The following is a 24,480-nucleotide window of genomic DNA, read 5'->3' as shown; positions in this document are numbered from 1 at the left end:
AATCGTAATCGTTGCCTTACTCCATACAATGGAAGCTACCATTTTAAAATTTCCCGGATGTATAAATAAAATGAAAAATAACTCATACATATTTTCTTCGTGTTTTAAAAATGTTTAATTCTATTTGTACTTGTCTTTTTGGCCAATGTTTAGTATGTTTTGATAAATTAGAGTGTTTGTTACGTAGTTTCAAATTTAAAGACACGTCGAATTAGACAGAGAGTATGTACTAAACCAATGTCTGGCTTAATATAAATCCACACTTCCGGTGTTTCTATAGAGACGTTTACACTGAGAGAAAGGTAAGGTATTGGTCCTGGCTAAAAAGTTTATTTACAAAAAGCACTTCAGTCGTGCTGTATAATAGCTAATCTTTTACATCTAACAGTTTTATAGAAATGGCTGACCAACCTGAACAAGGTTCAACCGTTGAAGATGACAATAAGAGTACAAAAAGTGGACCCAAAAGCCAGGCAGGATCTAAGCCTGTTTCCAGAGCTGGGTCTGGCCATTCTGGTAAAAGTGGTAAAAGCGGAGGGAGCAAAAAGGTTGGGGATGCCCCTGTTCCTCCTTCCCCAATAGCTTCAGCTAAAGATAACCCAGCAGCTGACGGGAGAACCATGAGGAGAATCATTGCAGAGGATTCTGAATATTCCTTAGCCACAGTACCCAGACTGATTGAGCTATGCATTTCACACATAGTGTCAAACTTTGAAAGTAAGTACAGTTATTCATTGAACCCCTGGGGATTTCATTAGTTAATGTATTGATACAAAAGAATCAAATTATTTTGCTTGAATGATATCTGAATATGAAGCAGGGTATTCATCACAGATAACCATTCTGAATAATCTGAATGAAATGTAATTTTTATTAAAAATATCTTGTCTGCTTTACAGATAATTCAACAATCCTGAACAATCTCCTACCAAAACACAAGTCAATAGTCCTTGAGAAGATATCAACTGACCTCCCATTGAAGATCACAGCTAATTTGGTTGAAGATGAAGGTTACTGGAAACGATGCTGCAAAGCTCGCTGGCAAATCTGTGATGTAGCTGCATATGGAAACAACTGGAAGAGAATGTACTTTGAAAGAAACCTCCAACAAATAGTTGAACACTTTGTCCCAGAATCAACAGATATGACTGAAATAAATGAGACTCTACCACTATCAGCCAATTATGTCAAGAAACTAGATATAAGACAACTCCTTCCACCAGTGAGAGAAGCCCCAAAAGGTCCAGATTTTGACGATGCCTCAGATGCTGGAAGTGAAGCAGGAGATGAACCAGAATGTGATCATTTTAACTTTGGCCCCATTTTAAAACAACTGCCAAATATTGAAGAACTTCATTTAACATATGGAGTCAAAGACTGTGGGATGAATTTTGAATGGAACTTGTTTAATTTCACTGCTAGAGACTGTTTGCTGTTGGCTCAGTGTGTGGCTGCAACAAAAGGACTGAAAGTTTTCAGGCTTCACAGAAGTAAAGTGGACGACGACAAAGTCCGAGTTTTGATCAGCCACATTCTGGACCATCCAGGCTTAACGGAGTTGGACCTATCCCACAATGTAATCAGTGACCGTGGTGCCAGGGCCATTGGGAAATTCCTCAACAACCACAGCCAGTTAGTCAAACTGAATCTCTGTGATAATGATGTACGACACAGTGGAGCCCAAGCTATTGCCCACGCCTTGACCAAAAACACAACACTGACGGATCTGAACATTCGGTTGAATCGTCTGGGAGATGAGGGAGGACAGGCCATCTGTAAAGCTCTGCTGAAGAACACCACACTCTGCAATATCAACATGGCTAGTAGTGATCTAGGCGAGCCCACTGCCGCCATTTTCTCCCAGGTTGTCATGCAAAATACAACATTGAAATCAGTTGACTTGTCATCAAACAGACTTGGTGCAGTAAGTATATCATGGATAATGATTTTTGATTTAATATTTAGAAGAATTTGACATGGATAAGATATAAATTGATATACATGTATATGAAAATAACCTATTAAATATAACTAGTTTAAATCAATATTTTTAAGTTTAGATAATTTTCATATTTTACACAGATGCCATTTAGTTTTAATAACACATTCATCTTATCACTTAAGAATAAATTTCAAACAATTATAACTTCTTCATTTTAGGAGGGTGGTAAACAAATCCAGGAAGGTATGGAGGACAACACGACCATCACCCACATGGATCTCCGTCTGACTGATTCTGGACAGGAAGCCGAGTACTGCATCAACCAGATCCTGCACCGGAACCAGGAACGAGAGCGGGAGAGCAAGATCTGTGAGCCCCCTGCACCCTCCAAGAAAATTCTGCCACAGGCTGCTCATAGGTTTAAGCCCACAAAGGCCTGAACAAACAAAGACCATTGTTACTGTATGTGGACTAGGCACTTTCTTCAGGCCCTGTTTGAATTATTTTTTTTGTTAAAAATGTGAAAGATGAACACATTTATTGTTATACATTGATTTGTACTATGTAATGAAATATCTCCTGATATTGTCAATCTTATGTGACATGTGCTATGTTAAAATGTTTGAAGAAGTATTATTTAATTAATATGAAAAAAAATAAAATACTAATGTAGACCAAGCCTTAATATATTTTTTTTGGGGGGGGGGGGGGGGGGGGGAGGGGGTTAAGTGGCAAATTGCATATGCCATTGTATGTGTAAAAGTTGATTACAATCCACTTGAACAAATTTATTATTATTAATCCACATGAACAAGTATTCAGTTTTTTGCAAATTTTTGTTATATGGACAAAATACTTGCATGAACAAATTAAAATTGAAATAATTTTATTTCAGCTGTATATCAACATATTTCAAAAACAGAAAAAAATATAACAAAACTACTATATGAACATGTACATCAAAATGTATAAGGCTTTCAAAAATAATCTTGATTTGCACCACAATGCCAAAAATTTAAAAATATAGCAATAAAAGTAACAGACATGACACATTAAGTACAGTTATGATAACTCTGATCTATCCTCCATTTGTGATATTAAGATGACTGTAAGTTATGAGAATTGCATGAAAACTCGTTGGACATACCACTACTATAGATGCACATAGCTGGGTCAAGCTTTAATTAAGAATCTTCATGGACAACATTACGTATGAATTTAAATTGTGCATGTGAAGACTTATGATTTTAATTGGCACACTTGTCAATATGAACAAAACGAATTACAAGCACCTTGCAAAAATAAGAGAAAATACAATGCATACACAAATAATACCATATTAAAGGTCACCATATTAAACAAGCACTACAACAGACAAAGGTTAGGATATTGACATCGTTTGTAAAAATGCTCGGGACCAATTATACGGTTACCGATGATATCATAAAATGTTAAGAAAATAAAGTAAACATTAATGAGTCCAATAAAAGTAGATCCAGCATGAATTTAAGTTGAATAATCAATTTCGTTGGGGAGAAAAATTTGCTTATTGCTCTTGCATCAATGTACAAATCAATCCATTATTCAATCAATCGGAGAGTATACGCAAATAATGTGACCCTGCTAGACATAAGAGCAAATGCAAAGAATATTGTAATACACATTAGGAACCTGTCGCAGTCAAATCAAAGTCATATATGGTATATATATGGACCTGATCAAAAGTCTTGTTTGGAAGCGAAAATGTTGCTTTTTATTTGTCTATGTCATTGTTAAACGTCCAATTCAGCATCTTGTTGACTCCTCTTTACGTGGGGTTTCCAGCAGAGCGCAAACATTTGTGCACAAACAGCGAGAGTGAAAATGATCCCAGCCAGTCCATTCACTGTCTCATAGTTCCCGGTCGTTTCCAGTAGTGCTCCTAAACAAATAACATATTTATCTAATAAGAATCCAAACCATCGAAACGTTTTAAATCATATCGGGGTATTCATTAATTTTCCTTTTAATTGCCGAGGATCCGCTCAATTCTCATAGTCACAAACATCTTCTACTTAATATTCATGTACTGTATAAATCGGACATTCACAATCATAAGACCCTCTTCAACAGCCAGGTCACCAATAGACCCTTGTTCTTGTGGCTAAAATTGCCATCATCTCATATATGAAAGTTCAATTACAAGAACACGTCTCCATTGATGGTTTCTATAAAATGATAATCCCCAAATTCCAAATTCCAGTTTTATCAAAATACATGCACCTTTATAAGTTCTGTGTTAATTGATAATAAGTGCATATAACATTGACTTTTTATTGGCCTTTATTTTGCTAACTATCGTGAATGCCGCAAATGGCAAACCTGCGAATGGTGGTCCGATGAAGGCAGCCGGCGCCTTTAACATTGTGACAAAGCCAAAGCCTGCAGTCAGCTGATCCAACCCCAGATAATCCATGATCATCAGTGGCTGCATAGGTGGGAAAAACCCTGAAATAAAGACGCAAATGCAAAGAGGAAATACTTTTTTAATGATGCTATCGCGGGCAAACAAATGAAATGTTTGCATTTCTTTGAATAAGACAGAATACATGAACCCCATCACGTTTTCATTTTTGAATCTTTTACAAATTATATCCTTTTTGATATATCTCTTAATTTTTCTTTGTATATAAAAGTCAATGCACATGTATTTCGATTATTATTAACTCAACTACCAATTATAACAAGCGCCGCCACTTTAATCAATTTAAATATCGTGTGCATATATCTAATTTAAACAAAGAATACCAATGAAAAATCCGTATGCAATGGCAAATCCCAGCAGAGTACTGAATGTTGTACAAAGGAAGAACAGAAAGCAAGCTACAGCACTGAGGAGTAGACCGACGCTACAGATAGTGAGATGGCTGAAGCGTCCAATGTTGGCGATCAGTCCGGCAAAAAACCGACCGAGTGTGTTTGCTACTCCTGTCAATCAAACGATACAACCCTTATAATTAACATAACAACAGACATAAGCACATCAATTTGTAATATGTAAAAGAATAACGGGATATAACTTTACAAACCAAATATAGACAAAATGATGCTGATGTCTTCTGACGACACACCCACGTGATTTCCGTAATCGCCAATGAAAATCAGGGGAATGAATTGTCCCATCTGAGTCAAAAGACATCCAATGGTAATAAATATGAATGGTTTGCTACGACAGAAAGAGGGAAGAGCGCATGTCTCTGAACGTTGCATTTCAGTGCTCTCACATTCTATGAAGTCAATTGATTCTTTTGCTTTATCGACGGACAATTGGCTTCCAAAAAGCATGGGAAGACTTAGGGTGCTGCAACTCTCAATGAAAGAATTTCGATTTCTTAAAAATGGCATTGATGCATATCTGGCATCATAATTCTCTCTATCACAGACTTTTCTCGCAAGAGGCGATATTTGTTCATCGATATGCTTTTCACTATTTTTCTGCGCCCGATTGTTGAACGTTTTGACAGGTCTCATTAGACAAGCACAGACACACAATTGTAAGGTAAAACAAGAATAAATCAGCAGAGATCCTCGCCATCCATAGGCCTCCACTGATCTCTCGATGATTGGTGACATCACCAGTAGACCGATGCCGGAGCCAGAGGTCAGTATTCCATTGGCAAGAGAGCGCTTGCGATCAAAGTACTGGTTTACGATCATTATTGAAGGTACAAATATCATACCAACTCCAACACCTGAAAATTAGTAAAAGACAAGGATAGTTGTGTATTTTTAAAGGAGCAAGAATCGTTTGTTCTAGAAAAAATCCCAAAGCGATGATCAAAGACATTGTTGCTAAAGGTAATTACCACATATGAGTCCATAAGTTACAAATAATACCAAAATGTTTGGTGCAAAGAAACTGCAGAAAAGTCCAAGGGAGTAAAAACAAGCTCCCAGAAACATGACTGTCCGTGTCCCGTACCTCTTGATCAGGAGACTGGAGAAGTATCCTAAAAATAGAATAACCATAAAAACAGGTTGGATGATGGGAACAATTGAAATAAAATTAAACGTCAATTCTTTTTAATATCATTCTTTTCGATTTTAAAATTATATGTATATGCATTAATATCAAAATTGAAATACATACATGTATTTTGATAAGTCAATATTTTAGAACGTTTCGCAGTGAAATCTTTCATGGAATGTCATGCAACAAACCTAGAACCAGGAAGATTCCAATGAGTGTGGAATTCAGTATTGAAACAACGGCGGCGGAAGCTTTGAATTCCCTCATCAACGAGGGTAACAGAAGCCCAAACGAAGCGATTAAGCCTTCCATACAGAAACTGCTGTAAAAACTACACGCCAGAATCACCCAGGCATAACCTCCATCCGGTGCGAAGGCTATGACGTCATCGCTATTCTCTATAGAGGATTTGGATTTCATGTTGACTCTATTTGATTTTAGATTTGAAGAATTTTGGAATTGGTCTCTATTTTCTCTGCAATTTATGCACGTCATTTTTTCCTGCGAGATGTAAAAAAAGGTGATTTGTTTAGACAAAAAACAAAAAGCAAAATACAACGATGAACAACCAATAAGCATCACGAGTTTCCCTTTTTAGTACTTGACAAAAATATTTAGCTACTTGAATTATACAAGATTGATGTCAATGTACGCTACATACCAAATTGGTTTAAACAAATATGAACACATATTTACATCAAATTTTAAGTATGCCACTATATCATATATAAAGCAAATTTTAAAAATCTGCATAATTACCTGAATGAAAGTTAAGTAGCAGGAATACCTGTAATCTCTTGAAATACACTATAATTACATTAAATTCTTTTGTTGAAGCCTGCATTTAAATTCACCAACTTCAAGGTCCCGGAAAAACAAATAGTGTTTTAACCGTCGACTGAAAGGTTTTTAAGCATGAGCAGGTGACCCTGCGCGTGATAAAAAGGTCGTCGTTCCGACCGACCATTATGTACTTTGTCCAAAGATTAATATTGGCTACATGACACTTTGCCTCTACTCGGTATATGAGATTTTGAGTCAAGTCAACTTTTGTTGGAAATTTACTTCGTTTTCGGTGATTGATAGATCCGATACGTGTAGGTCCATGGAAAATTTCATCAGTCAGCGTTGGGTCATTTTTGGAGACCGATGGGTACCGGAATGGGTAAACCAAAGATAACGTTAATTGCCAAATGTTGCTGTTAATAAAGACCAGTTATAATTTGTGCCGCACTGATCTGTTCTTTTTTTTATAAAACATTTAATCTACGAGTGTGACTTGATAACGCCACTTTGGCGGAAAATTTCTCTGATACTAAATATTGATGTTACATGGAAATTGATTGTCATTGGTTTTATTTTCACGAGCAACAAATATACTCTTATCTTAGACAACACTTTGTCATTCATTGCATGCAAAATTTACAAATATAAAATGAAACGTAGAATCTTAAACGAACATGTGTCATCTGAAGATATGCGCTGTTTTTTTTTTTAAAAAATGCGCTAATGCAATTGTATCTTACTGTACAAAAATCAAAATGTGTAAATCTAAACATCAACATTCTTAAAAAATTATCAAATAGTATATGATAAATGAAATATTATAAACTTTATTAAAATAAATGTACTATTGTAATGTACAAGAGGGAGACCTGCCCCTCTTCACATATATGCGGTAGGCAATTTTGGACTGTGATGTTGTTGTTAGTCCTGCCGCATATTTGCTTTATGTTCCGATTGTATATTTATTGCTAAAAATATTTTATTGAACAAGTATGTTCCACAAATATATATACAATATTGATACGAATATTATATCAATTGACTGAATGATACCTCCCAGAATAGTATCTTATTTTACTTTAATATAACTTGTATTACATTGTCTATTTACGCTTAAAAAATACAATTATAAATACTGAAGAAAACAGATAATTTGTACGTTATATTTAGATGTATGATTCATTTATACCGCTGAATAGCATTACTGATCCAGGGGGGCCCTGGCACCCCAGCTGATGTATATCTAGAGAGCCTCTGCGGAGGCATTATCTCACATCCAAATGTACTGTGTTTAATAAATACATACAAAAAAAAAAAACAAAAAAAAAATACAAAAAAAAACAAACTTTTGCTGGAAATTTACTTCGTTTTCGGTGATTGATAGATCCGCTACGTGTAGGTCCATGGAAAATTTCATCAGTCAGCGTCGGGTCATTTTTGGAGACCGATGGGTACCGGAATGGGTAAACCGAAGATAACGTTAATTGCCAAATGTCGCTGTTAATAAAGACCAGTTATAATTTGTGCCGCACTAATCTGTTCTTTTTTTTTTTTGGGTATATCATTTTCTTCCGATATTCTAATAAATATACAATGTATTTGGCTTATGAAAGTTATTGACGTTTTATTAAAAATATGCATTATAAATCACTTATACAGTATAATGGTAAGTTTCGTCTCATCTACGGATACCAATGAGAAAGTTATTTAAGCATAACATCGCCCCTTCGGTAATTTGCTATTTTCTGGCATTGTAACGATCGATTCGAACACCATAAAACTTGAATATGGATAAAACGAACGGAAGATGTATCCCACAAGTGAAGAAAAATGTAGCTTTGCTGAAGACCCTTGGTCGGTATCACATTTGGTTCCCTTGTACACAACAGTCTTTGTAAAGCTCTGCGACTGGCGGCGAGGGACAACGGGTATAGACAGACCTGATCGGCATGCATATATAACCATTATGTGCTGCGTCACGTTAATTTCAGAAGACGGAATAAATCACGGTTGTTCCCCTTAATTAAAAGTCTGTAATAAATTTAAGCAAAAATGACATTCGGGTTAACAGAAAGCATCTTTTGCAGACTACTAACTGTATGTTGGGCGTTAATAATGTAGCTTATTTGATGGCACAAATGAAAATCAAAATGATGTTATGTACATCCGTTTTGCCATGGATTTAATCTCAATGATATTGCAATACTGATAGTTTGTTCTATGAAGTTGTGTTTTGTATGTAGTGTGTTACAGAATTTAAAGATGCTGAATAATTTTTATGTCTTTGAAGTTCACTTTTCAAGCACAGTATCACATACAAGTATCAAAACAGAATGCACTGTAATCGTGATAACAGTGAGTCGTATATATTTTGACCTTTACCCTTTACCCTTAACTGACATTGACCCTGCCTTATCGATAGTCTTAAATAACGAATTCCCCGTTGCATACAAGACTTGTCTCTGGATAGAGTTGAGGACGGACAACGTCAGGGAAACAAACCAATGAATACATACTGTAAACAGGGTTATTTTCGCCCCGTGCAATATTTTCGCCCCTATACACTTGTAAACAATGTTGCCACGTCTTGAATTCGCCCAGACACAGGTGTGTTCAAAGAAAGATAATATGAGACATTGGAATTCGCCCAGTCTTGGTTTCGCTTACTGACAACGAGGACGAAAGGGGTGAATATTTCCCAGTATACGGTACACCCGATATACCACCATGGCCAAAAAGACTCTTAAGAGCTTGCACAAGATCCAAATCCATACTTGTAAATTTATACAGAATGGATCAATCTTGCATGTATGTGTAAAGAGCTTGAATTTTCGAGATATTAAAGAAGATTATCACTATATTTGCAGATAAACGAATACTTTTACCAAATAGTGTTTCGATGAAGGCTACCCGACTGAACACTAATTTTACAGTTTTATAAGATAAGGTTTCCGGAGAGAGTCCCTGTCTGTCCTTAACAGCTGATCCTATCCTTTATTTCATTTTGCGGTCAAACTGGACGTTTATAAAAATAGTATATTTCGCCAAAACGTAAATACAAAACAAATGATATAGTATGGCTTTAAAGTGATGACACATAAATACCACAGGCAAATAAACATCAATATGAAAAGATATGACGCCTTTTCCCACTAGTTCGCTTACACGTGTGTTTGAACGGAAAGTATTTGTTACTAAAAATAGAAACAGGTACATATAGCAAAAGGTACTGATTTTATATAATGGTGTCTGTAACCACTGATTTGGCATAAACCTCCATAGAGAAATGAATATATAGAACTCGGTATATAAAGTCAGTAAGTAAAGAATTGAAGAGATCTGTTGATATAGAGTGTGTCCATACTCAGAATTAAAGCGAGAGGATTTGAAAAAAATAATTCCAGCAGATTAGATAAATGTAATTCAATATTTCTGTTCTGATCAATTGTAATAAAGAGAAAAAAAATACTACCTAATGAAATCGATCAAGCGACCGCAAAAACCCCCCACAGAAAACCTATGCAATACTTCTTGGCCACGCATTTAACTATTTCATGGGATGTCTTTTAAATATATGTAGCTATATACAAGATTGTACAAGAAAAGTCACTAACCGAAAAACATTTGTTTAATTTTCAGTATGAAGACCACGTTCTAAGCCAAAACTAATTCAACTTAAGCGTGTCCTGCAATACCTGTAGAACATAATTTTAATCGAATTTACTAGTATTTAGTTTAAAGTGGTTCAGATAGTCATTTTTTTTATTGAAAACATTTTCCTATGTATACCTAACCAACCCTGAAGATTTTAATGATGTCGTGTAAGATAATTTAGACCATTTTAACATGGTAATTGTGTAATTTGCGTTTCTTCCAATATATTTTAACTAAATATTGCATAATATTGAAGATGTTTGCAAAAGCGTCATACAGAAATCGTATACTAAGTGCGCTATACCTCGTTAAATATAAACCCTGAATGCTTAGTTTTTAGATGTCGTCGGTCCTTTAATACACAAAGGCTGTGCAGACAAATTATGTAATAGGACCGAAGACATCCAAAAATAAGCATTCAATCCTTAGTTAACGAGAATAGCATTGTTGCAATATGCTACCATATACGCACCCTACTGATTAACATGGCAAAAAGAGGAATCTGTCATCTAATATTTCATTAAGTATGGCCCAGTTTCGGTGATACATTTTGTATTTTAGCTTCTGTATTATCGATCAATCGTGTTGATACGTTTCTTTCCCCCTTCTTTATCAGTAGTTTGTGGAATCGTTTAAATTCAAACGAAAACGGTTTTCGTAAAAGTGAATTTTTGTATTAGAACTTTCACATGTCTGCATGCAGTCTGTTGCAAGATCGAGACTGTTTTCTCCATCAACCGAATAGAATATGCGCGGAGATAATACATGTAGATAATCGTCTGAAAGCCTCTAAAATGCCATTACACTGAGTACACAACCTGTTCGTATATTTAATAAACATACAACAGTAGACTAAAAGAGCAGCAGATCGTTATGCAAAATAAATACACGTTTTGTAATTATAACTTTCTAAATCTGCCGCAACTATAAATCCTTCTAATCAGAGCAATATTGCAAAGAGACTTTGATATTCAATCACAAAAATACGTATAGAATAGAATACTGAGTAAAAATCAGTGAATATCGTTGTTACCTGTTTTTTACTCCTTAGGGCAGTATTACAAGAGAAAGCACGTGTTATTCATACTCCGGTTACAACACGACTACGTTGTTTGGGACATAGATGATGTAGGCATTTTATTTAACGATAGGTGTGTAAAGGGTGGATACTTAATTTACACGACCCGTGCGATCCAGTCAGAACCTTATGTCTCACTTATGATACAGATGCGCGGAGTAGTATCTATAGGTCAATGTAATAAGAAATAGAACAAAGGCAATTAGCACTAGATTAGCACGAGAAACAGATCGGTATCATAGTGTAAAACTCAAGTACACAGATTAAGAGTACATAGCGTAAGTAAATAAGTATAAGTAAAACAAAAATACAAGACTAAAGTTTTGGATGCAAAAAAGAAGATACGTGAAATCCAAAATTACTAGTCAAGTTGATCGAACTTTTCTGAAGTCACGATTGATTTTTATAGTGAAAATAGTCTTACACGGCTGCGGCTTAACTAATATTCGTGGGCATCAATTTTCTCACATAGTGAAAATCAGTTTCAAGGATATGTAAATTCCTGGCCGATGATATTATTAATATAATATGCTATTACGTATTGCTTTTCGGTGAATATTGAATTTCGTGGATCAACTCAACAACGAAATCCCCAAACACTGGTATTCAACGAAAATTGATGAAACCACAGTATAGCACTTTTATGTATAGTGAGCTGAACATTGAAAATTGATCCTTTGGGCAAAAAAAAACTCACACCATAAAAAGTCAAAGCAGATGGTACAGCATTTACACAAAATATGCCCTTCACTGATCAATGACCTTGAGCAGGCAACAAAGGTCAAACTAAGACTCTAAGGTCTGCAGAAGTGATTCTATTGATTGCATTTATATCAATTAAAACAAATGAAACAAAACCTTAAAACACCACAAACAAATATTTTTTGTTGATAAACGTGAGATCTTTATATCTTTTTTCCATGGAAACAGAACTGCATTTCTGATGTGACAAAATCAGCATACACGCACACAATCCATCGTGTGTCTTGATCTTGGTACAAAATAATGTTTTATTGTGACAAAATATGCTTCTACGATAAAATTGTTAATTTTCATTTGTTTGTCCAGGTTGGACTTTATATTACTACATACTACCCCCTAATTCTTATTTCCTTTCAAACAGAGGGCAAAAGTATCGGTGAAATAGTAATGATTTACATTATTTTGTAAACTTACAAACCATAAAAAATATATTAACCCAAAAATATGAAACTTTGAATAGGCTCAAACTGTTAAAATTTATGTACCACTAAGTGGATATGTTTAAATAAGTAAAACACTTGTTATAGTTCACATCTATGCTAAAAATTTAATATAGTGATTAAAAGCACAATTTTCTACATTTACAAAATATATTGTAAGACTTGTCTCTCTTGGTAAAGGGGCAAATTTACAATAAAATTCCTCAAAGTACTAGTTGGCATAAAAAAATATGTATAAAAAAACATAAAATTTCATTTACCCATCACATATAAATTCACATCCTCAAAGAATTATGAAAAGCATCAAATTCATTGATCATACTGTAAATCAACAGTATTAAGTTCCAATGAACCTGTGGAACGATGACAATCTACAATGATCAATAGAAATTGGTTACAGCCACAACATTCACTGATTCAACAGTATATTTATACATGTTTTCGCAAATATCGTATTGACTGGTACTGATATTTTTCTTTTCTAAAAATTACCCTGAATTTTATTCACAATTAAAACTAGGGTACAATATTTTATTATCAGTGTTGCATGTATCGAACAATTGATTAAAATTAGTTTAGATCTGGTTTCCATGCCGATTGCCTGTCGTGAGACTAAGGTGCCCTTCACTCATCTGTGAGATCCAAAGCTGCCATGGATGGTTACTTTCATTGAATCCATCTAGCCAATCGGTTTCTCCAAGAACAGGGGGCTCACCAAAGGGACTACAAGGGAGATAAAAAACATTGAAAATACTTCTGAACCCCTTGATTATATTACATGTATTTATATAATATGTAGCATCAATACTTAAGGTTTAAATGTACACATAACAGCTAGTAGTCAATATACATATTCATTGAAATTATAAATATGATTTTATCAGTGCATGAATATGTTCTGTTTTCAAGAAAATCAGAAAAAAATGAGACAAGCCATACCTATAAACCATGTGCGAGATTTTAGATTTTTAGGCCATTTTGCGGGAGTCTCCCATGGGATGCGGGAGAGTTAACAGGAATTTTGTCACAAACTAATGCTTTCTTAATTAAAAAAAACCCCAAAATTTAATTTCTCCTCTGTGGTTTTGATCCATACCAATTGATCTTAATTAAAGGCAAAGTCTCATAATTAGATCAAAATTAACCTTTTTTTTAAACTTTAAATGACCTTTTGTTCCAATTGTGACCAATCCTACCCATTTAACTCAAATGTCGAAACCACTGTTCCACCACCCATCCAAATATATTAAAAGAAAAATACAATGTGGAAAAAACTATAACGGTCCAAGAGTATGGAGGGTAATCGTGTTCAAAAATCCAGACCTGTAAACTTGTAAATCCGAATATGCAATCGTGTTGATGTGTGAGCCTGAGCATGAATATGTGTAATTCTGATCGTGTAACCTATAAAACTCGGGCATAAACACGTGTAAGATTTGACTCAGTTCCTTCGCATGATGCACATTTTGCAACGTCATTGTTTACATCAGTTAATTAAACCTTCAACACTTTCAATCCTTACTTTCTGCATTTGTAACTTCAGGCTCGGCAAAAGCACATCTGACATGATACAAAGTCTACAAGTTTGTCGAATTTTGACATGACCTTATATGGCAACTGCCTTGCTGCGGGAAAAGGCATGCCGTAACCGCCGGAATGAACGAAAAATAAAGATAATATTCAGCTAAACTGTTGCAATAATTTTTTAATGAACGACACCTTTTCTATCGAAAACACCGGTATTATTTTTAGAAAAAAAATTGAGGTATGATTGAAACTGGACCAAACAGGAAGAGGTTCATGTAGAAAAAAATCGTTGTCAATGTGACGAATGCGCTAATTTCCGTGATATAATTCTCATGGTATTATAAAAGGAAATGCCTAATATCTTATTTCTCTAAAAAAAATTTGACATGTAATTTAAACTGGAATATAAGTAACTGCATACTCTTTTCTAGAAATGAGACGGATCAAGAAGTTAAATATATTTTGAGCGGCATGGCTATCGAAGACCGCTGTGAGGTCCCATGTAACTCCATTGCTTCTGAATTCTAAGAATTTTCAGAGAGAATTTTTAACCGGGTTTCCGATTATTGAAAAAGTAAAAATTGCAGGCGGGCGAGTGGCTGTCATAAAGGTACCCTTATTGTACCGAGAACTCCTCGAAGAGTTTTCAAGATAGGAAGTTGTTCTTTTGCATATCATTTAAACATATTTATCAGAGGTATGCAAATTGCTAGGATTTTAGGAATTTATGAAAAAATATCAGCTGTTGAACTTAAACATTTTTGGGCAAAAACATTGCATATAGAATATCCCATTTTTACTCTTGTTATTTTCTGAATTAGTTAGAATAAACGACCTGCAAGGGTTTGGTAATTTTTCGCGGAAAAATGTTACTTTACATGTATTTATACTTTTTGTTGTTGTGTAAGTGAAAGATAAATAATAACACAATCTTCAATAATAATAAAAAACTAGCGCATATTTTTTGTGCGCCGTAAATTGAAGTTTTATTATGGGAGGCACTGTAGCTCCCAGATCGTCCATCTGTATTTTTAGAGACGGAGCTACAGACCTGCAGCTAGTTCAAAAGTGGCAGTAAAGCTGTATTATACTAGCTCTCCAGAATTTTTTTATCAACCAACTTCACAAAGTGAGTCTGTATTGAACCGACATTCAGGACGTCATACTCATATCCCGTAATAATTGCTTGAAATAATAAAAAAAATGTTAATTTTTACCTGCATGATAGGCGTTGTCCCCTATATATTGCCGACAATGCAAAGAAACATTTCTTAAAATAATTTATACGCATTTTAATTTCACGACAGTGAACCTTATCTTTGGAATTTTTATTCATTTTTTTTAAAGAGGGTGTCGCTTCTTATGTCTCATATTAATCAAATCTCAAAACCAATGTCTTTAAATACTTTGTTTTTCTTATCGATAACTTTGCAACTCAGCTGGCCGACCCCGTGTAATTTTTCGCGGGGGGTGTGGGGGGGAGGGAGGTCTTGTCACAACTTGTGGTAGCGATAAGGATGCATTTTCTTAATTCAGCTGAGGCCTATACGTTAACAATTTGTTGCATGTACTCTAATAACAGTGGCGTCGGAAGCAAATTGAAGGGGCTAATCATAAAAATTATTGACAAGAATTCCCATAATCATGAAAATTCTAATCCGTGGGGGAGGGTATTACTATACCAATAACTCCAATCTTACCTGCCCAATCCCCCCCCTCCCCCAATCGTGAAATTCCTAATCCGTGGTGGTGCATGGTGGTGGGGGGGGGGTGCTAGTATACCTACTTTGAGTCTAATTTTCAATATTACTATTAATATTTCATTCTCTTTAAGGTCTTTTAAGGAACAATTTTGTTTGTTGCGAGGGAAAAGTGGGGGGGGGGGGGGGGGGTTGACTCCTCCCTCTTGCTATGTTCCTAATGGTTATGTCTAACTTGGCAAAAAAAGTGGGAGGGGGGCTAAGTCCCCCCCCCCCCCCAGCCCCCCCCCCTCCCGGTTCCGACGCCTATGAATAAAAATGCGTATATATCTTTATACACGTGTATTCAAACAAAGTCATTAAAATTTTTTTCAGTTCTAAGAGGATGTCTGAAGCCGATCGAATTCTTTACTCGCATCTTTTATACATTCTCTTGATAAAATTTACACCAATCTCATAATTTAATTTTCCGAAAAATAATACTCTATGAAATGTTGTTATCCAGAGATAATATGATTATAGGTCTACCTAATATTTTTTTTATTATTATTTATTCCGTCCCTATTCCGGCGATTACGGCATGCCTTTACCTGCAGCTATCCTTTTTCTATCAGTGACGTCACTGTTTCCATATAAGGTCATGTCAAAATTCGACAAACTTGTAGACTTTACATTTGTCAACTTGAATCATGTCAGATGTGCTATTGCCGAGCCTGAAGTTACAAATGCAGAAAGTACGGATTGAAAGTGTGCAAAGTTGAAGGTTTAATTAACTAATGTAAACAATGACGTTGCAAAATGTGCATCATGCGAAGGAACTGAGTCAAATCTTACACGTGTTTATGCCCGAGTTTTATAGGTTACACATATTCATGCTTAGGCTCACACATCAACACGATTGCATACTCGGATTTACAGGTCTGGATTTTTGAACACGATTACCCTCCATACAAGAGAACCCTAAAACTGAATAGTCTCAGTGATTTGCAGCTGTTGGGCACTATTGGTTATCACAGTGATATTAAAAAGTTACAAGTGTGGTTTTTTTCTCCCTTTGCTCACTGTACTTGATACTCTACTTTGTGCATTTTTTAAAGATCTTAGTTATTCATGTATTTTTTTAAAATACCCCGGTAATAAATGAAGTTCTAATGTTAGGACTAATAAAAATGTAAGTTTACTCTCCAAGGTTTCAATATCTTCGGACTTTTCATGTCGTTTTGACTTTTTGGTAAGAGTTCACCATCAGTTTTCTGGGTCAAACTTTTGGTTACTTGTTTATGAACTCTCTGTTGTCTAACATACTGTTTTGTAAGTTAAGATCTACAGGTATGCCTTCTGTTTGCATGAGATAAATGAGATAATGGGGAGTTGGACACCTGGTGAAGGCCATTTGGGTGATCTCGAGGCCACTAAAAGTACAGTAAACAAAGAGGAGGAAAAAGCTCCTAATGGAAACAGAATTTATATATAAGTTATATTATACACAGTCCCAATTTTTAGCATTACTCTGTTACAAAGAGTTTACAATCTAAATACTTCTGTAATTCAATAATTCAATTTTGCATCCCACCAATTCCCTTTTGATAAATTTTGTTTAATAGAAATTTTTTTAAAGGAATATTGATTAATATATACTTTTTTTGTATAAATGTCCTTAAAAACTTCTGTTTGAAATATTTTTAAAAAATTTATTAAATACTTGTAAATGTATTCAAATAACATTCCAGTATACCTGAGTAGTGAAACAGACAGTAAACTTATATAACCTTTGTCATTAGAGGTAGCGGAACTGCAGGAATTATCTATGGGTTGATCAAAAACAATATCTGCACTTAATCTACATTACAGCACGTCTGTTAATGCTTCTATAGTCTGTCCCAAGTGAACGTTTCCACCATTTTTTTTTTTCATGATTTTTAGCAAAAATACACATACCTTTCAGAAAAAGTACAACTGGAATCGATATTAAAAGGGAAAAATTTTGTCATTAAAACTTTGTCTATTTTCACCCATAGAAATTTAAATGAACAAATATCTTGGGGAGGTTTATAATAGGAATTGTTTACTTCTTTTATCATTTGGAAGTCACTCAGAACACCTTGCACAATTTTTCAACAATATCATCCAGGTATTATTACATGTATATATCACTTGTAGTGCAAAATCCTTTAAGACTTTTTATCTTTAGCAGTGTATTAAAATCTGACAAAAACTAGAATAGATGGAGCGTTTCAAGGGAGAATCTTGGGATTTTTTCATATTATTGAATGAACATTGTTTGAACCATGAGGTATTCATGAATAATTTAAGAAAATGTGCTGCATGAATATCTTAGGACAGAGTATAAATACCCAAACCATTATTACAGGTATACAGCATATATAGCCTTTGTCACTTTGAGACACATTTTGAATAGCTGAAATAATGTACCCCTCTCCCGATTTTGTTTTTGTTTTTTGTTGAGTTTTTTTCCAGAAAACTTCAGACAAAAAATATCAGAAAGAGCTACATTACTGTGGTTACATTTAAAACCACTCAAGTTACTTTTTATATCATACATGTTATATTTACTTGCAGTAAATAAAGTATATTTAGTTCAATTGCCATTTCATGATACATGTATTGGTGTCTTTGACAAAGATTAAGAGCAACAAAATAATATTAACATGAGGAGCAATGTAACCCAACCCCCAACCCCCCCCCCCCAAGAAAAAAAAATCCTTTTTAAATTTTCAATTATAAATGAATCTAATTTTTTTTTTTGTACAAGACTAAATTATTGTATTGGGTAATTAAACAATAAATCTCTTACCTAAAGTGATCCAAAGGAGAAGTATGGTAAATTTTCTTCAGTTCTAAGTCAACAACAGAAATGGATGATGAGTAGTAATCATTTAGCTCCGAAACACATTCTTCCGTCACATGAAAAACGGCAAACCTTCTTCCAGCTCCAATCAAGGTTCGACTCTCCGACAGACTTGACGGCAGACACACTCTCCGAACACACGAACACACCAGAGTGTCCTTTCTTGTGTTTTCTTTCACTGACACAGAGAAAAAAGATAGCATTCCTCTCCCAGTTTGTACGATGGTGGCTGTGCCTTTACAAGCATCTGACAGAACTATGTCGGCAGGAATGCACACTAATCCATCGCTGGTGACTGTGGGAGACGACAAACAAAACGGTACGTTCAACAACATGTGATGTTCGTGAGAGAAAGTCTTCTCATCTATAAGCAACTTGTACCACACGCAAATCTGTCCTTTGGTGTCACATGACAGCACCACTAAATGGTCGGAAAGTGGTGAGCTTAGAGCTCGTAACTGTTTAATCCAACCTGAGTGAAGATTAACCAAAGTTTGAAGTAGTTCCCCAGAATCATGATCCCAGATCTTGATGGTCAAATCAGCTGACCCGGTCAGCACCAGATTGTGACGCTTGACCGGTTCAACACACATGACTGCATTGACATGACCTACATATTTGCTATGTAGTTGTCCAGTTTCCATGTTCCACGAGGCAGCAGTATTGTCATAGGATGCAGTATACAGGAAGTCTTTGTCAAACTTGATCTGACATACACTGTGGGCTTCGATTTCTTTCACTAAAAAGGCAGCTCCCAGGGTTGTGTCCCAGAAGTAAACATTTCTATCTTCACAACCTGCCAAAAACTAAATATCAATTAATGTTTCACAATTTGGTATTCGTGTTTTATAACAAATGAATTACATTTTGATATAAAATAAAAAATGAAAATGTACCGCACCTACCCATGTGGGAAAAGTAAACATATCGGTAGATTATTTTTAATTATTATATTTTCATGTTAAATACTGAAATCTGATTGGTTTAGACGCAGTTGATAATCCGTTCTATTACCCTCAGCATTAGCAACACACTTAGCAACGGGTAACACAACGAATTGTTACATGCGCGTAAATTATGCGCGTACGGTTTGCCGTAAAATTCACATCATTTCTATATAAAAGCAGTAAAAAAATCTCTAAAATTAAGACATTCAGTATAATAAAATAAATAGTGCCTGTTTGGGAGGATAACAGTTGAAATTGACACCCCTCGAAAACCTGTTGTATTATATATATATATGTTGTATTATATACGGTAAATAGTACCTGTTTGGGAGGGTAACAGTTGAAATTGACACCCCGAGGAAACCATTGTCAACCTCCGCTTCGCGTCGGTTGACAATGGTTTCCTCGGGGTGTCAATTTCAACTGTTACCCTCCCAAACAGGTACTATTTACCGTATATAATACAACATGACCTTATAAAAGAAGTTTATAAATAAAAAAAACATCTTAGTAGAGAAAAAAACCACCAGAAAATGCTTACTTACCAACAGCTACATAAGGTTTAAAAAAATATGGACTTTTAAGCTTAAAAAATTCAGAGGTGTCCTCCTCATCATAGGGACCAAAGATAAACTGTCCCTTCTTTAGTTGTCGGTTGAAGTTCTTCCTGTACACATGCTGCTGCCAGAACAGTTTCTGGGCCTCCCCTGCTGTGATGCTGGGCGGGCTGAGCACCTGACCTCCAATCCTCCAGAACTGGTGGAGCCAAACCTCCTTGCTGGCATTTATAAGCTTGTACCAAGATTTGCATACCTGAATGTTACAAAGAATGTATCTTTAATACATATACTTTCATATATCACATATTACATATATCAAAGGAAATTACCATATAAATAAGTCAGTCATTTCCCTTAATCTTAAAACACATTAAACTTAATCATATAAAGCAAATTACATTTAAAATACATCAGAATTGTTTGTTCCTGGCACTTTCCTATAACTGTGTTTTACAATATTGTAACTGATAGAAAATATACAGTGTCAGAAACCCACAGTCGGTTTTGCTTCTAGAAGCGAGTCTTATCATGGGTTTTCAACAATGGAAAATATATAAATTTCAAGTAATATTGTAGTGGGATGGGAGAAATAATGATGGACCAGACCGGGATTTGAACCCAGGCCCCCTGGATCTCTAATCAGGTGCTCCACCTACTGAGCCATCTGGCGCCAGTATTCAAACCGGTCTGATCGTCACAATATAATCAAATTTGGAAATAGAACCATTTTAACAGGAGCTTGGACTTTGGGTAGTTGTGTCAAACAGCAGTGTGAAATAGGTCTGTCTATTTCATTGCTAGCCACTCAGCCATGGCTCTTTGAAATCAACAAGATTTGTCTGGCTTTTGAGCTAAGACTACGCAATAGATGCATATTTCGCTTGAAACTGAGTCATTTTAAACTTGTTTTGACGCAAGGAATAGATAGCTACACCCTACTAAAAGTCCAAGGTCTTGTTAAAATGGTTCTAAGGTATTGAATGACGGTGAATTGCAATTGATCTGAAATCAAGGGTATGTTAATATTCAATAATGAACAAGCACTCAAAGGGCTGTTGTGGTTCCCCTTATAAGAATGTACTTTTAAATCAATCAAATTACATGTATTATAACCGTACTTTTCTACTTCGCAGGAGACTCTCTCCATCCAGGTACTTCAAAATCTGGATGACAACATCATTGGGCAGGTGTGAAATAAAATCAATCTGACAAGTGGCTGGAATAAATATCTGAGTGAGGTAGGTCAGCTGCTCACAGCCGCACACTTCCAGCACAGCTTTCAAGGTCCCTGTCTTCTGTTCCTCGCTCAGAGTTGAGAACACCTCAACAACAGAATCTAGCCATTGGCTGAAATCCTCCTGGTTCAGTGGCATTCTGTCTCATTCTGTTGTGGATTGTCTACAGAGAAAAATATCAATGCAATAAATATTTTTCATAAAAACTTGTGCAAGACTGGTAAATAAAGGGATTATAATATGGTTCTGTATATTGAATATAATTAGAATATATGGTGCAATTCACAGTATAAAAGGTACATTGATATATTTGTAACTATATAAGTGCTTTGTGAGAAGTATGAAACCCTTTTAGATTTAAAATTGTAAATTCAATTACAGTGTAGTGACATGTTTAATTTGAGAAAATACAGAATTAAATGCAAAACTTGCTAATATTACCTTATTATCCATAATAAGCACCCTGTGCCCTATGAAAATTGCAAATGGGGGAGGGTTATTTGTATTAAAGTCTTTTCTTTCATATATTTTTACTTAAAGAAATGTTTGAAAAAAATGTTTTAATTCAGAAAACTCCCTAATACTTTCTGTACTTTTATTCACTGAAAGATATTCCACTTAAGCGATATTTATTTCTTCAAAAAAAATGTTTAAAGATGGATCAATATCTAACAATTAGGTTACTCTCATTTTCAGAAAATTTTCATTTTTTTTTTATCAAGTCCTTCATATATATTTGTTTATCTTTTGACACTAACACTGAGCTTCCTACTTTATGTACAAATTGTCCAATTTCTAGTTTCATTTTCACTTCCTTTTTGTAACGGTTGACTTTTAATACATAAATGAAAATACAGAAAATTGATGATAAAGATATACAAGAACTAAAAGTGTTATGCTTTATGACTTTTTTAAGAACTTCATTACAAAAGTGGGCCATTATTTTCCAACTATTGAAAAAAGCTGGAGGGGCACTTCTGAGGGCAGGGGCGCTTATAAAGGATAATACGGTAAAACATTATCCACCTTATTATCATGCTATAACAATGAATCACAATAATCAAAACTTACCATAAAATGACTTGTTGAAGAATAGATATTGTAGACTAAGTTGAGAAAAAATGCCGGTCTCGCCGGCCGATTTGACAGATTTTGTCCATTCCTAGAACATCCATTGCTATTCAACTGGTTTTACAGATTCTTAATAGATGTAAATATGTACTAGTGCATATTTACATCCTACAGAACTCTTATACAAGTTCAAAACACTAAATTTACTAACAATGGCTTCATTTTTCTCCCATAACTCATCATATTTTTTGCAAGCAAATGAGCATGATATTATTTGATTTTAACAATATTTTATTACATTTATAAGTTGACCATGTAAAACCTGTCATTTGTGTCTGTCAGTATTTCTAAGGTACTGACCAAAATTACTGCACCAATATCATTGATACTTTCAAAGTGTTGTGTACAGCAAAACTCAAATATAAGAAACATGGATATAGCGAATTTACAGTTTAGACAAATTCTTATTAATGTACTTGTAAAGTTCTTAAATGAACTGCTAGAAAATTGCCATCTAAAAAATTGGTTAATATAATAAGTTTACAGTTATATCAAAGTAATTTTCAGAATCCCCACTGGCAAAATTTTAATGATTTTATCATTTATATAACAAATAGTTGCCATTTCAAATTTCACTGAAGATACATGAAAAGGATGCATGCATAAAGTAATCAAACTCATATACTACATAGAATTTTTTTTTTTTAAAAATTGAAGTTAAAAGGTTAAACATGTATGGCATTTTTGAAAATGACAGTAACATTGATTTCCATTATAACTTAATCGTAGTATTGGCAGCTGATTATTTTATAGCAAATTAATAAAAGATTTTCTATGAATTCATTTTAAACGCATTTTGAATTACAGCTGAAATGAAGTTTTTCCCATGGAAATTCTTTTTAAATGAGTTTAGCTGTACTAATATCTATTTTATGATTCTTCATGCATGCAAAACACATATCACATTATATATTTATGTAATAAACTGTGCACAGAGAGAGAGAGAGTAGAGCTGGAAATTTTAGATGAAGTGATATAATATGATAACTTTAGTCTAGATAAATCTGAAAAGTAAAACATGGATGAGCAAGTATTGATTGAAGTTCAATTCTGACATATAAAGCCAAAGTACAGCAAACTCTTGTGGAAACCTTTCACATGCATGAAACAATTTACCTAAAAATTTGCACCTATGGGCAACAACTTGTGGATTGGACTAATGCACATTGCACCCATTTAATAAACATCTTTGTAACCTTTATTTTTGAAATTGATATATCAGCAACTTTCAATATATATATCATTCAATATATATATCATATATATATATATATATATATATATATATATATATATATATATATATATATATATATATATATATATATATATATATATATATATATATATATATATATAGTTTTCAGAACAATACTATACCTAACATGGAACTAAACCTACACCTACCCCCCCCCCCCTCCATAATTAACAAAAGACCTTGAGAAATTGGGGGGGGGGTGTAGCAATTGAAATCACGAGTGCATTGTCTTATAGATATAAGCTAAAGCAATAAACATTAAAAAAATTACTATATAAATGCTGACAATGCACATACCTGTAATTTCCAAAATGTGTTGCTCACTGCTAACCACTGGATGTTTCCAATGAGTTGTAAAATTAGAACTGTGATCCTCTAAAGACGAATTATCTTTTATTAAATATTAAACACATTTATCTAAGAAGTATTAGGGGAATCGTATTGATGATTAGAGACAGGAAACGTTGTTTTCTGTATTTTTTAAATCAAAATAATGTATATAATTTTGTCTTCATGATTTATTTCGGATTATTAGGTTTAGATATTATATCCGTCGTCGACAAATGACGTCACACAACAATA

The 24,480-nt window shown here is 34.5% G+C and overlaps 3 protein-coding genes across 6 annotated transcripts; 1 reads left to right on the top strand and 2 right to left on the bottom strand.

The window, feature by feature from the left end:
- Positions 1–251: 251 nt before the first annotated feature.
- Positions 252–2,616, top strand: LOC105344378 (dynein regulatory complex subunit 5). 2 transcript variants are annotated; one of them, XM_034468104.2, is made up of 4 exons: positions 252–302; positions 397–717; positions 900–1,924; positions 2,161–2,616. In XM_034468104.2, the coding sequence occupies exons 2-4, from the start codon at positions 399–401 to the stop codon at positions 2,380–2,382; spliced, it is 1,566 nt and encodes a 521-aa protein (XP_034323995.1). In that variant the 5' UTR covers positions 252–302; positions 397–398; the 3' UTR covers positions 2,383–2,616. The 2 variants fall into 2 exon arrangements, with proteins under 2 accessions (XP_034323995.1, XP_011450457.1); XM_011452155.4 differs by having other exon boundaries at positions 266–302; positions 389–717.
- Positions 2,617–2,829: 213 nt separating this feature from the next.
- LOC105344376 (monocarboxylate transporter 12) lies at positions 2,830–11,630 on the bottom strand. 2 transcript variants are annotated; one of them, XM_011452150.4, is made up of 7 exons: positions 11,425–11,630; positions 6,143–6,452; positions 5,788–5,931; positions 5,011–5,673; positions 4,730–4,909; positions 4,304–4,429; positions 2,830–3,863 (listed from the first exon to the last, which is right to left on the bottom strand). In XM_011452150.4, the coding sequence occupies exons 2-7, from the start codon at positions 6,444–6,446 to the stop codon at positions 3,715–3,717; spliced, it is 1,566 nt and encodes a 521-aa protein (XP_011450452.3). In that variant the 5' UTR covers positions 6,447–6,452; positions 11,425–11,630; the 3' UTR covers positions 2,830–3,714. The 2 variants fall into 2 exon arrangements, with proteins under 2 accessions (XP_011450452.3, XP_019929288.3); XM_020073729.3 differs by lacking the exon at positions 11,425–11,630 and adding an exon at positions 6,711–7,446.
- Positions 11,631–13,056: 1,426 nt separating this feature from the next.
- Positions 13,057–24,304, bottom strand: LOC105344377 (F-box/WD repeat-containing protein 2). Of its 2 annotated transcripts, none has more exons than XM_011452151.4 (5): positions 24,196–24,304; positions 21,393–21,672; positions 20,260–20,527; positions 18,714–19,563; positions 13,057–13,394 (listed from the first exon to the last, which is right to left on the bottom strand). In XM_011452151.4, the coding sequence occupies exons 2-5, from the start codon at positions 21,645–21,647 to the stop codon at positions 13,247–13,249; spliced, it is 1,521 nt and encodes a 506-aa protein (XP_011450453.3). In that variant the 5' UTR covers positions 21,648–21,672; positions 24,196–24,304; the 3' UTR covers positions 13,057–13,246. The 2 variants fall into 2 exon arrangements, with proteins under 2 accessions (XP_011450453.3, XP_065943072.1); XM_066087000.1 differs by lacking the exon at positions 24,196–24,304 and adding an exon at positions 22,581–23,039.
- Positions 24,305–24,480: the final 176 nt, after the last annotated feature.

This window comes from Magallana gigas, chromosome 6 (genome assembly GCF_963853765.1).
Source record: "Magallana gigas chromosome 6, xbMagGiga1.1, whole genome shotgun sequence".
Lineage (NCBI taxonomy): Eukaryota > Metazoa > Mollusca > Bivalvia > Ostreida > Ostreidae > Magallana > Magallana gigas.
The sequence above is the reverse complement of the archived record's forward strand: the minus strand, read 5'-3'. Positions and strand labels throughout refer to the sequence as shown.

Excerpts from the sequence above, each read along its gene's own strand:
- LOC105344377 (XM_011452151.4), bottom strand. The coding sequence starts at position 21,647 with ATGCCACTGAACCAGGAGGATTTCAGCCAATGGCTAGATTCTGTTGTT. Across the intron at positions 19,564-20,259 it reads TAAACCTTATGTAGCTGTTG|GTTGTGAAGATAGAAATGTT; the intron begins GTAAGTAAGCAT and ends AGTTTTTGGCAG. Across the intron at positions 13,395-18,713 it reads TCTCCTTTGGATCACTTTAG|TCCCTTTGGTGAGCCCCCTG; the intron begins GTAAGAGATTTA and ends TCTCCCTTGTAG.
- LOC105344376 (XM_011452150.4), bottom strand. The coding sequence starts at position 6,446 with ATGACGTGCATAAATTGCAGAGAAAATAGAGACCAATTCCAAAATTCT. Across the intron at positions 5,932-6,142 it reads TGGAATCTTCCTGGTTCTAG|GATACTTCTCCAGTCTCCTG; the intron begins GTTTGTTGCATG and ends TTCTATTTTTAG. Across the intron at positions 5,674-5,787 it reads AACTTATGGACTCATATGTG|GTGTTGGAGTTGGTATGATA; the intron begins GTAATTACCTTT and ends ACTAATTTTCAG.
- LOC105344378 (XM_034468104.2), top strand. The coding sequence starts at position 399 with ATGGCTGACCAACCTGAACAAGGTTCAACCGTTGAAGATGACAATAAG. Across the intron at positions 718-899 it reads CATAGTGTCAAACTTTGAAA|ATAATTCAACAATCCTGAAC; the intron begins GTAAGTACAGTT and ends TCTGCTTTACAG. Across the intron at positions 1,925-2,160 it reads CATCAAACAGACTTGGTGCA|GAGGGTGGTAAACAAATCCA; the intron begins GTAAGTATATCA and ends TCTTCATTTTAG.